Here is a 15,241-nt window from a genome sequence, read left to right on the forward strand (position 1 = left end):
AAATCTAAATATACAGTTTAGTTGGAAGTTTACCTTAGCCAAATACAGTTAAACTCAGTTCCACAATTCCTGACAATAGTAGTAAAAATTCCCTGTCTTAGGATCACCACTTTAATTTAAGAACGTGATGTCAGAATAAGATCAAAGATAATAATTTATTTCAGCTTTTATTTATTTCATCACATTCCCAGTGGGTCAGAAGTTTACATACTAATTGAGTCTATTTGGTAGCATTGCCTTTAAATTGTTTAACTTGGGTCAAACGTTTCGGGTAGCCTTCCACAAGCTTCCCACAATAAGTTGGGTGAATTTTGGCCCATTCCTCCTGACAGAGCTGGTGTAACTGAGTCAGGTTTGTAGGCCTCCTTGCTAACAAAAGCTTTTTCAGTTCTGCCCACAAATGTTCTATAGGATTGAGGTCAGGGCTTTGTGATGGCCACTCAAATACCTCAACTTTGTTGTCCTTAAGCCATTGTGCCACGACTTTGGAAGTATGCTTGGGGGTCATTGTCCATTTGGAAGACCCATTTGCAGCCAAGCTTTAACTTCCTGACTGATGTCTTGAGATGTTGCTTCAATATATCCACGTAATTTTCCGTCCTCATGATGCCATCAATTTTGTGAAGTGCACCAGTCCCTCCTGCAGCAAAGCACCCCCACAACATGATGCTGCCACCCCCGTGCTTCCCGGTTGGAATGGTGTTCTTCGGCTTGCAAGCATCCCCTTTTTCCTCCAAACATAACGATGGTCATTATGACCAAACAGTTCTATTTTTGTTTCATCAGACCAGAGGACATTTCTTCAAAAAGTACGATCTTTGTCCCCATGTGCAGTTGCAAACCGCAGCCTGGCTTTTTTATAATCGTTTTGGAGCAGTGGTTTCTTCCTTACTGAGCGGCCTTTCAGGTTATGTAGATTTACTCTGGATATAGATACATTTGTACCGGTTCCTCCAGAATCTTCAAAGTCCTTTGCTGTTCTGGGATTGATTTGCACATTTCGCACCAAAGTACGTTCATCTCTAGGAGACAGAACGTGAATTCTTCCTGAGTGGTATGACGGCTGCGTGGTCCCATGGTGTTTATACTTGCGTACTATTGTTTGTACAGATGAATGTGGTACCTTCAGGCGTTTGCAAATTGCTCCCAAGGATGAACCAGACTTGTAGAAGTCCACTTTTTTCCCCCTGAGGTCTTGGTTGATTTCTTTCGATTTTCCCATGATGGCAAGCAAAGAGGCACCGAGTTTGACGGTAGGCCTTGAAATACATCCACAGGTACACCTCAAATTGACTCAAATGATGTCAATTAGCTGATCAGAAGCTTCTAAAGTCATGACATTCTGGGATTTTCCGAGCTGTTTGAAAGGCAGTCAACTTAGTGAAACTTCTGACCCACTTGAATTGTGATAGTGAATTATAAGTGAAATAATCTGTTTACAATTGTTGGAAAAATTACTTGTGTCATGCACAAAGTAGAAGTCCTAACCGACTTGCCAAAACTATAGTTTGTTAACAAGAAATTTGTGGAGTGGTTGAAAATTGAATTAATGACTCCAACCTAAGTGTATGTAAACTTCCGACTTCAACTGTGTATTTGAGATTCTTCAAAGTAGCCACCCTTTGCCTTGATGACAGCTTTGCACACTCTTGGTATTCTCTCAACCAGCTTCACCTGAAATGCATTTCAGTTAACAGGTGTGCCTCGTTAAAAGTTAATATATTTGAGCCAATCAGTTGTGTTGGTAGGGTTGGTATACAGAAGATAACCCTATTTGGTAAAAGACCAAGTCCATATTATGGCAAGAACAGCTCAAATAAGCAAAGAGAAACGACAGTCCATTACTAAGACATGAAGGCCAGTCAATACGGAACATTAAGAACTTTGCCACTGTATTTGAAGACTTTCAAAAACCATTAAGCGCTATGATGAAACTAGCTCTCATGGGGACCACCACAGGAAAGGAAGAACGAGTTACTTCTAAAGCAGAGTATAACTTCAATAGAGTTACCAGCCTCAGAAAAAGCAGACCAACTCAAATGCTTCATAGGACCGGCCTCCTGGTTAGAATTTCGGAGGTGTGCACACCACCCACCGCTTCAAAGTATATTACTCGCCAATGTCCAGTCTCTAGACAACAAGGTAGACAAAATTAGGGCAAATGTTGCTTTCCAGAGACATCCTGGATTGTAACATACTGTTTCACGGAAACATGGTTCTCTCAGGAAATGTTGTCAGAGTTGGTACAGCCACCGGGATACTTTATGCATCACACCAATAGAAATAAACATCTTTGGGAAGGAGGGCGGGGGTGTATGCTTCATTATTAATGAGTCATGGTGTAATCGTAACATACAGAAACTTGAGTCCTTTTGTTCACATGACCTAGAACTCCTCAAATGCCTACCATATAATCTCCCAAGAGAATTCTCGTCGTTTGTCATAGCCATGTATATCCCCCCCCCCCCTCAAGCAGATACCACAACGGCCCTCAAGAAACTTCACTGGACTTTATGCAAACTGGAAACCATATCTCCTGAAGCTGCATTTATTGTAGCTGGGTATTTTAACAAAGCAAATTTGACAACAAGGCACTCGTGCAGGCAATAAACTAGATCATTGCTACTGTAACTACCGTGATGCATACAAGGCCCTTCGGCAAATCTGACCACTACTCCATTTTGATCCTCACATCCTATAAGCAGAAACTCAAAACAGGATGTACCCATGACGAGAACTATTCAACACTGGTCTGCCCAATAGGAATCCACACTTCAAGACTGTTTTTGATCACGCGGACTGGGAAATGTTCCGGGCAGCCTCAGAGACTAATATCGATTTATACGCTGATTTGGTGAGTGAGTTTAAGGAAATGCATTGGAGATGTTGTACCCACTGTCACTATTAAAACCTACCCTAACCTGAAACTGGATAGATGGCAGAATTCCAGCAAAACTGAAAGCACAAACCACCACATTTAAATCAGGGAAAGATGACTGTGAATATGGTTGAATACAAAGTGTAGTGTTCCCCTCTGCAAGGCAATCAAACAAGCGAAACATCAGTATAGAGACAACGTGGAGTTGCAATTAAAATGGCTCAAACATGAGACGTATGTGGCAGAGTCTACAGGCAATCACGGCCTACAAAACAAAAAAAAACAGCCAGGTCCTGGACACTGACATCTGGCTTCTAAACTAACACCTTCTTTGAGGATAACAGTGCCACCGACGAGGGCCGCCACCAAGGACTGCGGGCCCTCCCTCACCATGGCCCGAAGCGAGTAAGACATTAAACGCGTTAACCCTCACAAAGCTGCCGGCCCAGATGGCATCCCTAGCCGCGTCCTCAGAGTAAGCGCAGGCCAACTGGCTGATGTGTTTACGGACATATTCAATCTCCCTATCCCAGTGTGCTGTCCCCACATGATTCAACATGGCCACCATTGTTTCTGTACCCAAGAAGGCAAAGGTAATTGAACTAAATTACTATTGCCCCATAGCACTCGCTTCGGTCTTAATGAAGTGCTTTGAGAGACTAGTCAAGGATCATATAGCGCCACCTTACCTGCCACCCACTTCAAATTTCATACCGCCCCAATATGTCCACAGACGATGCAATCGCTATCACACTGCCCTATACCATCTGGACAAGAGGAATACCTATGTAAGAATGCGGTTCATTGACTACAGCTCAGCATTCAACACAATAGTACCCTCCAAGCTGATCATTAAGCTTGAAGTCCTGGGTCTCAACCCCGCCCTGTGCAATTGGGTCCTGGACTTAGGTAGGAAACATCTCCACTTCGCTGATCCTCAACACTGGGGCCACACAAGGGTGCGTGCTCAGCCCCCTATTGTACTCCCTGTTCACCCACGACTGCGTGGCAATGCACGCCTACAACTCAATCATCAAGTTTGCAGACGACACTACAGTGGTAATAACAACGAGAGCCTACAGGGAGGAGGTGAGGGCACTCGGAGTGTGGTGTCAGGAAAACAACCTCATCAACAAAACTAAAAAGGAGATGATCGTGGACTTCAGGAAAGAGTAGAGGGAGCACCCCCATTTCCACATCGATGGGACAGCAGTGGAAAAACGTGGAAAGTTCCTCGGTGTACACATCAGGGACGAACTGAAATGGTCCACCCACACAGACAGTGTGGTAGAGATGAAACAGTATGAAAATTTCTCATCACGATTATAGTGACCAAAATTATCACAGTTATTAGTATTTTTATTTTCACCTTTATTTAACCAGGTAGGCCAGTTGAGAACAAGTTCTCATTTACAACTGCGACCTGGCCAAGATTGAGCAAAGCAGTGCGACACAAACAGTTACATGGAATAAACAAACAGTCAATAACAATAGAAAAATAAGTTTATATACAACGTGTGCAAATGGCTTGAGGTAGTAAGGCAATAAATAGGCCATAGCAGCGAAGTAATTACAATTGAGCAAATTAACACTGGAGTGATAGATGTGCAGATGATGAAGTGCAAGTAGAAATACAAAAGAGCAAAAAAGTTAAAAACAATATAGGGATGAGGTAGGTAAATTGGATGGGCTTTTTACAGATGGGCTGTATACAGCCACAGCGATCAGTTAGCTAATGTTTAAGGTTAGTGAGGGAGATAGAAGTCTCCAACTTCAGTGATTTTTGCAATTCGTTCCAGTCATTGGCAGCAGAGAACTGGAAGGAAAAGGTGGCCAAAGTAGGTGTTGACTTTGGGGATGACCAGTGAGATATACCCGCTGGAGCACGTGCTACGGGTGGGTGTTGTGATCGTGACCAGTGAGCTGAGATAAGGCGGAGCTTTACCTAGCAAAGACTTATAGATGACCTGGAGCCAGTGGGTCTGGCGACGAATATGCAGCGAGGGCCAGCCGACGAGAGCATACAGGTCGCAATGGTGGGTAGTATATGGGGCTGTTAGGAATATTATGAATAAATAACTTAACAATATTCTCATTTTAAATGGAACTGTAACTAAGTAAACTTATACTCTGTTTTATTATATCTGATTAACAATATGAGTTCATAAGAAGGGATTGTGTGACACAGACAAGGAGTAATTAAATATAACGAACACCATTCCATACTAGTCTGGAGAGGAGTGGGTTAAGTAAGCAGATAGGGTCGTTAACCTATGGTTGAACCGACGAAACTGAACTCTGGGGTGTTTTAGATAAGGCAGTGAGTGCATTCCTGGGTTCTCTGTTAATTAGAACTGTCGTCTAAGTGGTGATCGATAATGGTGAGGGGTCAAAAGTTAATTCAGTTATGTTGTGTGACCTGTGAGTGTGTTAGTGAGTTGGAATGAACTTTTAAACTCACTTAATTCTAGGTCGGGAGGAGGAGATTCATTCTAGAAGCAATGAAATGTTATTGTATATAAACTGTTGCTCGTGGTAACGCGCTCCGAGAAGAAATTATGTTACCTATTATTGATAAGACTGGTCTCCGTCTATTTTATGCAAACAAGAATCTTACAAATTCTCATAAAATAGATTAAGGGAATTCAATTAATGAAAACATATTGGAATAATTAAATTACAGTAACAGGGGCTTTGGTGACAAAACGGATGGCACTGATACAGACTACATCCAATTTGCTGAGTAGAGTGTTGGAGGCTATTTTGTAAATGACATCGAAGTCGAAGATATGTTTGGCGGCTTGAGTGGAGGCGGCTTTGTTACGAAATAGGAAGCCGATTCTAGATTTCATTTTGGATGGAGATGTTTAATAGAGTCTGAAAGGAGAGTTTACACTAGCCAGACACCTAGGTATTTGTAGTTGTCCACATATTCTAAGTAAGAACCGTCCAGAGTAGCAATGCTAGTCGGGCGGGCGGGTGCGGGCAGCAATTGGTTGAAAAGCATGAATTGAGTTTTAGTAGCGTTTAAGAGCAGTTGGAGGCCACGGAAGGAGTGTTGTATGGCATTGAAGCTTGTTTGTTGGTTTGTTACAGTGTCCAAAGAAGGGCCAGATGTATACAGAATGGTGCCGTCTGCATAGAGGTGGATCAGGGAACCTCCCGCAGCAAGAGCGACATCATTGAGGCTGAAGAAATTTGGCTTGCCATCTAAAACCCACAAACTTTTACAGATGAACAATTGAGAGCATACTGTCGGGCTGTATCACCGCCTGGCACGGCAACTGCACCTCCCACAACCGCCAGGCTCTCCAGAGGGTGGTGCGGTCTGCATAACGCATCACCGGGGGCAAACTACCTGCCCTCCATGACACCTACAGCACCCAATTACAAGGAAGGCCAAAAAGATCAAGGAAAACAACCACCCAAGCCACTGCCTGTTCACCCCGCTACCATCCAGAAGGCGAGGTCAGTACGGGAGCATCAAAGCTGGGACTGAGAGACTAACAGCCATCACTAACAGAGAGGCTGCTGCCTACAGACTTGAAATCATGACCACTTTACTAAATGGATTTCTAGTCACTTTAATAATGCCGCTTTAATAATGTTTACACATCTTGTATTACTCATATCATATGTAAACTACCATTTTTTTAAAATGCTTCTTTAAAAAACAAGGACATTTAAATGACCCCAAACCTTCGCCCATTAAAATAACACCAAATTGATAATAAATACAGTGTAGTCATTGCTAAGGTTTAAATGACTACAGTAGCTGGAAATGGCAGATTTATGGAATATCTACATATGCGTACCGAGGCCCATTATCAGCTACCATCACTCCTGTGTCACAATGGCATGTTGTATTAGCTAATCCAAGTTTATCATTTTAAAAGGCTTATTGATCATTAGAAAGCCCTTTTGCAATTATGTTAGCACAGCTGAAAACTGTTGTTCTGATTAAAGAAGCAATAAAACTGGCCTTTAGACTAGTTGAGCATCTGGAGCATCAGCATTTGTGGGTTCGATGACAGGCTCAAAATGGCCAGAAACAAAGTCCTTTCTTCTGAAACTCGTCAGCCTATTCCAAGTGAGAAATTGCCAAGAAACTGAAGATCGGGTACAACGCTGTGTACTACTCCATTTCAGAGAACAGCGCAAACTGGCTCTAACCAGAATAGAAAGAGTGGAAGGCCCCTGAGCACAACTGAGCAAGAGGACAAGTACATGAGCGTGTCTAGTTTGAGAAACAAACACCTCACAAGTAATCAACTGACAGCTTTATTAAATAGTACCAGCAAAACCCCAGTCTCAAGGTCAACAGTGAAGAGACAACTCTGGGATGGATGCTGGCCTTCTAGGCAGAGTTGCAAAGAAAAAGCCATCTCTCAGACTGGCCAATAAAAAGAAAAGACTAAGATGGGCAAAAGAACAGACACTGGACAGAGGAAGATTGGAAAAAAGTGTTATGGACAGACTAATCTAAGTTTGAGATGTTCAGGTCAAAGAAAAAATAAAGATGCTGAAGTGCTTGACGCCATCTGTCAAGCATGGTGGAGGCAATGTGATGGTCTGGGGGTGCTTTGGTGGTGGTAAAGTGGGAGATTTGTACAGGGTAAAAGGGATCTTAAAGGAGGAAGACCATCACCCACTTTGCAATGCCATACACTACGGACGGCACATAATTGGAGCCAATTTCCTGCTACAACACGACAATTACCCAAAGCACAGCTCCAAACTATGCAAGAACTATTTAGGGAAGAAGCAGTCAGCTGGTATTCTGTCTATAATGTAAAGGCAAGCACAGTCACCTGATCTCAACCCTATTGAGCTGTTGTGGGAGCAGCTTGACCATATGGTCTGGAAGAAGTGCCCATCAAGCCAATCCAACTTGTGGGAGGCGATTCAGGATGCATGGGGTGAAATCTCTTCAGATTGCCTCATCAAATTGACAACTAGAATGCCAAAGGTCTGCAAAGCTGTAATTGCTGCAAATGGAGGATTCTTTGACAAAAGCAAAGTTTGGAGACAATTATTTCAATTAAAAATCATTATTTATAACCTTGTCAACATCTTGACTATATTCCCTACTCATTTCATCTGTTTTCATGGAAAACCAGGACATTGCTATGTGACCCCAAACTTTTGTACCATCTTAAGATAAAATACAGTATATACACTACCGTTCAAAACACTACCGTAAATATACACACACATACTTATTCAATCCCTTTACTTAGATGTGTATATTAGGTGGTTGGAATTGTTAGATATTACTGTACTGTCGGAACTAGAAGCACAAGCATTTCACTACACTCGTAATAACATCTGCTAACCATGTGTATGTGACCAATAACATTTGATTTGAAGTAACAAGCACATCAACTGTTCAGAGGAGACTGCATGAATCAGGCCTTCATGGAATGCTGTTGTAGCTAGCTGGTTGAGTCTACCTTGAATTTTGAATAAAATCACAGCGTGTCACCAGAAAAGCACCCCCACACCATCACAGCTCCATGTTTCACAGAGGGAAACACACATGCAGAGATCATCCGTTCACCTACTCTGCGCCTCACAAAGACACGGCGGTTGGAACCAAAAATCACAAATTTGTACTCATCAGACCCAAAACATTTCCACTGGTCTAAATGTCCATTGCTCGTGTTTCTTGGCCCAAGCAAGTCTCTTCTTATTGGTGTCCTTTAGTAGTGGTTTCTTTGCAGAAATCCAACCATAAAGGCCTAATTCATGCAGTCTCCTCTGAAAAGTTGATGTTGAGATGATGTCTGTTACTTGAACTCTGTGAAGCATTTATTTGAGCTGCAATCTGAGGTGCAGTTAATAAAATTTACTTAACCTCTGCAGCAGAGGTAACTCTGGGTCTTCGTTTCCTGTGGCAGTCCTCATAAGAGCCAGTTTCATCATGGAGCTTGATGGTTTTTGCGACTGCACTTGAAGAAACTTTAAGTGATTGAAATTTACCAGATTGACTGACCTTCATGTCTTAAAGTAATGATGGACTGTCATTTCTCTTTGCTTATTTGAGTTGTTCTTGTCATATTGGTATTTTACCAAATAGGGCTATCTTCTGTATACACCCCCTCTATATACATCTTGTCACAACAACTGATTGGCTCAAACGCATTAAGGAAAGAAAATCCACAAATGAACTAGGCACACCTGTTAATTGAAATACATTGAATGAAGGTGAATAACTCATGAAGCTGGTTGAGAGAATGCCAAGTGTGTGCAAAGATGTCATCAATGCAAAGGCTGGCTACTTTGAAGAAAAATATATTTTGATTTGTTTAACACGTTTTTGGTTACTACATGAATCCATATGTGTTATTTCATAGATTTGATGTCTTCATTAGTATTCTACAATGTAGAAAATAGAAAAATAAAAAACCCTTGAACGAGAAGGTGTGTCCAAACCTTTGACTGGTAGTGTGTATGTATTTTCAATTTTTTTGGCCCTCGAGCCAAAACGTTTAGCCATCTCTGGCCTCGAAAGTAGGATGTAGGCCATAAACATCTGGTACCCAGAAGAAAAGTAGGCCTTCCAAAACAGCCAACACAACTTCTGACAAATATTGTTTCTTACCTCGTCATACATGAACTGCAGAGTGAGGGCTGACTTCCCCACTCCACCACTGCCCACCATGATCACTTTGTGGAGGGCCAGAGAGTTCTGCCCTTTGGGCTTTGCTGTTGCCATGGTGGTTCACTTCAAGTAAAGAGGGTTTAAGGAGAGCAAGAGGTTCGGGAAGAAACCAGGAGGGGAAAAGGGAGGATCTGAGGGTAAGCCAGATAGATAGGACAGCAACCTCCAACTGCAACTTGAGGCAGATTGAGCTTGTCCCCTAAAATGACAAAATAAATAAAAACAAGACATAACATGATTTGCAGTACATCAAATACATTATTCACACTGCTGCATTGTACACTACCGCCACAAGGGAGTGCTCCCACAAGGAAGTGCTCCCTCACAGCAGTTTAAACAACTTGGCTGGATCAGTGAAACTGAGAATTTAGAAATGACTTAAGAGAAATACAGTGCATTCGATAAGTATTCAGACCGTTTTTCCACACGTTGTTACGTTACAGCCTTTCTAAAATTGCTTAAACATTTTTGTCCCTTCAATCTACACACAATACCCCATAATAACAATGCAAAACCAGGTTTTTATTATTTGCACATTTATAAAAATGAAACAGAAATACCTTATTTACATATGAATTCAGACCCGTTGCTATGAGACTAGAAATTGAGCAACGGTGCATCCTGTTTCCATTGATCATCCTTGAGATGTTTCTACAACTTCATTGGAGTCCACCTGTGGTAAATTCAATTGATTGGACATGATTTGGAAAGGCACACACCTGTCTATATAAAAAGGTCCCACAGTTGACAGTGCATGTCAGAGCAAAAACCAAGCCATGGGGTTTGAAGGAATTGTGCGTAGAGCTCTGAGACAGGATTGTGTCGAGGCACAGATCTGTGGAAGTGTACCAAAACATTTCTACAGTATTGAAGGTCCCAAACACAGTGGCCTCCATCATTCTTAAACAGAAGTTTGGAACCACCAAGACTCTTCCTAGAGCTGGCTGCCGGGTCAAACTGAGCAATTGAGGGAGAAGGGCCTTGGTCAGGGAGGTGACCAAGAACCTGATGGTCACTGACAGAACTCATGAGTTCCTCTGTGGAGATGAGAGCATTTCAGAAGGACAACCATCTCTGCACCAATCAAGCCTTTATGGTAGAGTGGCCAGAAGTTAGCCACTCCTCAGTAAAAAGGCACATGACAGCCCACTTGGAGTTTGTCAAAAAGGCACCTAAAGGACTCTCAGACCTTGAGAAACAACATTCTCTGGTCTGATGAAACCAAGATTGAACTCATTGGCCTCAATGCCAAGCATCACGTCTGGAGGAAACCTGGCACCATCCCTACGGTGAAGCATGGTTGTGGCAGCATCATGCTGTGGGGAAGTTTTTCGAGGGCTGGGAGACTAGTCCGGATTGAGGGAAAGATGAACGGAGCCAAGTAAAGAGAGTTCCTTGATGAAAACCTGCTCCAGAGCACTCAGGACCTCAGACTGGGGTGAAGGTTCTCCTTCCAACTGGACAATGCAGGAGTGACTTCAGGACAAGTCTCTGAATGTCCTTGAGTGGCCCAGCCTGAACCCGGACTTGAACCCGATTGAACATCTCTGGGAAGACCTGAAAATAGCTGTGCAGTGACACTCCCCATCCAACCTGAGCTTGAGTGGATCTGCAGAGACTTATGGGAGAAACTCCCCAAATACAGGTGTGCCAAGCTGGTAGCATCATACCCAAGACGAGTCGAGGCTGTAACCTCTGCTAAAGGTGCTTTAAAGTACTGAGTAAAGGGTCCAAATATTTATGTAAAATGTCCTACCTCGTACATTTTTGGTGCAAATGTATTAAAATTATCTAAAAACCTGTTTTTGCTTTGTCATTATGAGGTATTGTGTGTAGATTTGGGGGGGGGGGGGGGTACTATTTAATCAATTGTAAAATAACGCTGTAACGTAACAAAATGTGGTAAGTCAAGAGGTCTGAATACATCCCGAATTCACTGTATGTCCTAATTCCAAACAAGGATTGGTTAGCATTCAGTCCATTCAAAATAAGAAATCGGACGCTGTAAGGGAAGCGAGGGAGAGACAATGTGTCAGGGAAATAAGGGTATTAGCTAGGCTACAGTGGAATTGTAAGTGAAATGAAGTGCTGTATGGTGTTTTTGACTAGGAAACCATCGTAGCTAGCCAGTTCATGTTAGCTAGTTTTGCTGACGCTAAGCAAGCTAGCGTTACCTGGCTAAGCTAGTTACTGTAGTTAGCTACATAAAACTAGCTAGTTTCACATACTAAAACAACGAGGTGTACTGTAGCTAACTAGCTAACGTGATGTGCAAAACGACAAACTCAAGCTAGCTGGCTAGCTACTTAAGCCAGATGACTAACGTCAGTTAACTTGTTCTTCGAAGTGCGGTAGAAGGTTGGGCTTAGCTAGCATGTATTGGAAATAACCTTACCTTGGGACACTATGGGCGATACAGGCTACAAAAATGACAGCTGCAAGCTGGTTTGAAGAAATCGTTTACTTCCCCTCTTCTCGCGATCCTAGCAACAAGAGAAGAGCTTGTCAAGTCTTCTTTGTTACCTACTTCTTCTTCTATGATATCATGGCGGTCCGCAATCAATCGTTTAAGTCATGCCGCCACCTACTGTGCTGGAATGTAAGATTAATCATGAGCTGCCCAATTCTGTACAACCATGAAAATAAAAATAAAAACCAAATAATTCCTTAACTTCTACCACACCCTCCCACCTCCCATTAAACACTCCACCCGTAGGATTGTAAAGCATGTCAACAACCATTTCAACAGGAACATCTGTTACTCCCAATATTTATTTAGCTGTGTCTGCAATAACCTTCAACCTGGAATTTCTGCTTTCCAAAACCCAAATCGTATTGATAACCTTACCAATAAAAGCTATGAACTCAACTTTATTCATTATCAAAGTGTCCTTTGACACTGCACATTCATGAGCACAAGATTTCTGAACAAGCCTCGGAGCTCCATAAACCCACACTGTAGTTCTACCAATCTGTTTTACGGCCTCTGCATACGATACCTCATGACTGATCTTATATCTCTGAGCCTCTCTCTGTACCTGGCATCCACCAAATGCCAAGTGTTCTCCCCCACAATTACAGCACTGAACCTTCACATTGCTTCCACAGTCACCGTAATCATGTTCCCCTCCACACTTGGCACATCTGTTCCATCTGTTCCATCTGTTACATTGAGCAGCTACATGTCCCATTCTTTGGCATTTAAAACACTGCAGTGCATATGGGACAAATTCTCTAACATTGAAACCAAGGAGTCCTATCTGTACTTTTCTCAGCAAGACTTTCTCAAACCTCAGCATCACTGATAAGCTTTCACATCTTTGACCCTCTTTCCTACTGATCAACCTTTTGGCCTCAATCACTCTGCCGCAGTGATGGCTCCCCTCAATCTAGCATAAGCACCAGGGACATGGCTTTTAAACGTCGTCCAATTAAGTGTTTCCATCTCTAAAATATTCTCTTGCTGAGCTTGGCTACCAATGAACCAAGCTAATTTCACTTCACCTACCTCTTTCTCTACGGCATTAGTTAGATGGACAGAGTGTGAGCCCCTGTGGTCTCATCAAACACCATGACAACTTTCCACTCCGACACTTCATTAATCTTGCTTCCTACCTTGGCCCTCTTTATGCTTTTTTAACTAGACGCTCAACTGCTTTCTGTATCTTGATCCCTCTTCTTCCTGGCTTTCCACTTTGGACCATTCCGGTCCTTGACCCTCATCCTCCTGCTCCATACCATCCGTACTGACACCCATATTTTTCGCATTCCAGAACAGCTGTTGCTTCACCACCTTTTCCTCCATTCCATCCGTGCTACTCGCCACCATTTCCCATTCCCCGAACTATGGTTCAACTCTACACGCTTCACCAATCCGACCACCTCTTCTTTGGTATAATAGCGTACGCCACAATTATAGGTGCATTCCGCCACCTACTGTACAAGTGGATAATAAAGATCCCAAAAAGGAAACAATGCAGGGTAAAGATAAATATATAACAATTCCATACAATATGAATCTGCTTGCTTTTCTGTTATAATCAAGTCCATACACAGGCTCAGAAGGATCCTGTGAGGGCGGGACATTTTCTGGCGACAGTAGTCCTTGCAGTGCTTCTGCCGGGAAGTCTTGGAGGCCCAAAAACTTCTTAGCTGCAGCTATAATGATGTCCAGCTGCTCGGGCTTCTTGGACATTTGTGCAGTACGATTAATAACTGAGGCTATAAATGCTACAAAATCCACCTTCTTCACACTAAATGTATCCAGATAACTTGACTGAGGTATACCATTTGCAACTGGTTGCGGTGCATCCACTGCCATATCTTCTTCAGAATTGTGGCCTCTTGCCCCTTCGACTCTCTTCACCGCCTCCACATAGGAGATGTGCTTTACAGCCACGATCCTTGACATACCAACGTCTTTCACAGCACTCAGGGAATTCGGGAATATGATCCCCACCACAGTTGCAACATTTTACATTCACAGACCGTTCAATAACATATTCCTTCCTGCCTGCAAACATTTGACACGTGGCCAAACTTTGTACATTTCTTGTACTGCACAAACGCTCTTACGGCGTATCTTATATATCCCAGCTTTACATAGGATGGTAGATACTCTTCATCAAACATCAATAATAGAGATACACTTTGCTCCTTTTTAGAATTATCCATACGGCTCAATCAACGTGCATTAACTACTCCTGTAATTCTTTGCCTAAGATATCGATTGTCAATATCCAACGGGACACCAGAGATAACACCTTTTACCTGTGCCCTGCTCCGAAAATCAAAGCTGTTCACTTCATGCACCGATAACGTTGCGAGCCATAATGCACGTTACTTTTGCTCTTTAGATACACACAACATCAACACCACACCACTCTTGGTTACTTTGACTGCGTCCACGTTTCCCCAATGCCTTCTTCACCATCCTTGTGTCTTCAAAAGGGTTTCCTCAAATGAACAGTCTTATCCAAAATACATACTCCAACAAGCAACGATTCACCAGACTCATTTTCCACGACAATTGTATCCCTTTTTGTTCCATTCTTGGACTTCACTGTTGTCCACTCATCGTTCTCACTAACTGTCCTCAACGAATTAAATCTTCAAAAAAACACTTCTGCTTCCACCATCTCAACTCCAAACTCACTACACCAGTTTGAGCTTGGGACATTTTCGAATTGGCTCTACACACTAGACGCGTGGGTGTATTTGAACGTTGAGGAGGAACACTGTCAAAATAACAAATAGATTATCTAAATAGCCTATTCACTACACGCCTATAAGGACAGTGTCAATAATTCCTAACACAACTGAGTTTAGAGAGCCTTGGCACAACATGTCACTCCAGCATAATCTCTGCTGAAAATGAGCGACCAGGGCCACGTTCAGTAGCCAAACGTTGTCGAACATTACAGATAGAAATTACATGAATAGAGCCAACATTAGGGTCGGCTCCAGGAATAAGTGACAAAGCAGTTACTTATGTCCCCAGGCCGCTAGGAACTCATTCCGGGTTTCAACTTACTGTTGCGAGTTAGAGTAGTAGAATGCACAAGGTGCACCTTCGACATTTGGTTGTGCATCAGCAATTTTTATATTGGTATGTCGGTCACTGACATCACTCAATTAGCAATGTCAGCAAACAATTTCAAGATTGGTAAATTAGTCTAGCGGTACTGACAGCGGCACAG

General features: G+C 42.7%; 1 protein-coding gene and 1 long non-coding RNA gene across 7 annotated transcripts in view; one reads left to right on the forward strand and one right to left on the reverse strand.

Moving 5' to 3' along the window:
* ralaa (RAS like proto-oncogene Aa) overlaps positions 1 to 12,089 on the reverse strand; it is a 25,911-nt gene extending 13,822 nt beyond the window's left edge. For all 5 annotated transcript variants that reach the window (XM_090199695.1, XM_021562826.3, XM_021562825.3 and 2 more), the window contains exons 1-2: positions 11,938 to 12,089; positions 9,483 to 9,741 (exon numbers count right to left, since the gene is read on the reverse strand). In XM_090199695.1, the coding sequence (XP_090055821.1) occupies positions 9,483 to 9,596 (114 nt within the window). In that variant the 5' untranslated portion in view covers positions 9,597 to 9,741; positions 11,938 to 12,089. The remainder of the gene's footprint in view (positions 1 to 9,482; positions 9,742 to 11,937) is intronic.
* The window catches only part of LOC149977426 (uncharacterized), a 243,891-nt gene that overhangs the window by 120,024 nt on the left and 108,626 nt on the right, over positions 1 to 15,241 (forward strand). The window lies entirely within an intron of this gene.

This window comes from Oncorhynchus mykiss, chromosome 15 (assembly GCF_057628025.1).
Source record: "Oncorhynchus mykiss isolate SJ-2025 chromosome 15, ASM5762802v1, whole genome shotgun sequence".
NCBI classification, from domain to species: domain Eukaryota; kingdom Metazoa; phylum Chordata; class Actinopteri; order Salmoniformes; family Salmonidae; genus Oncorhynchus; species Oncorhynchus mykiss.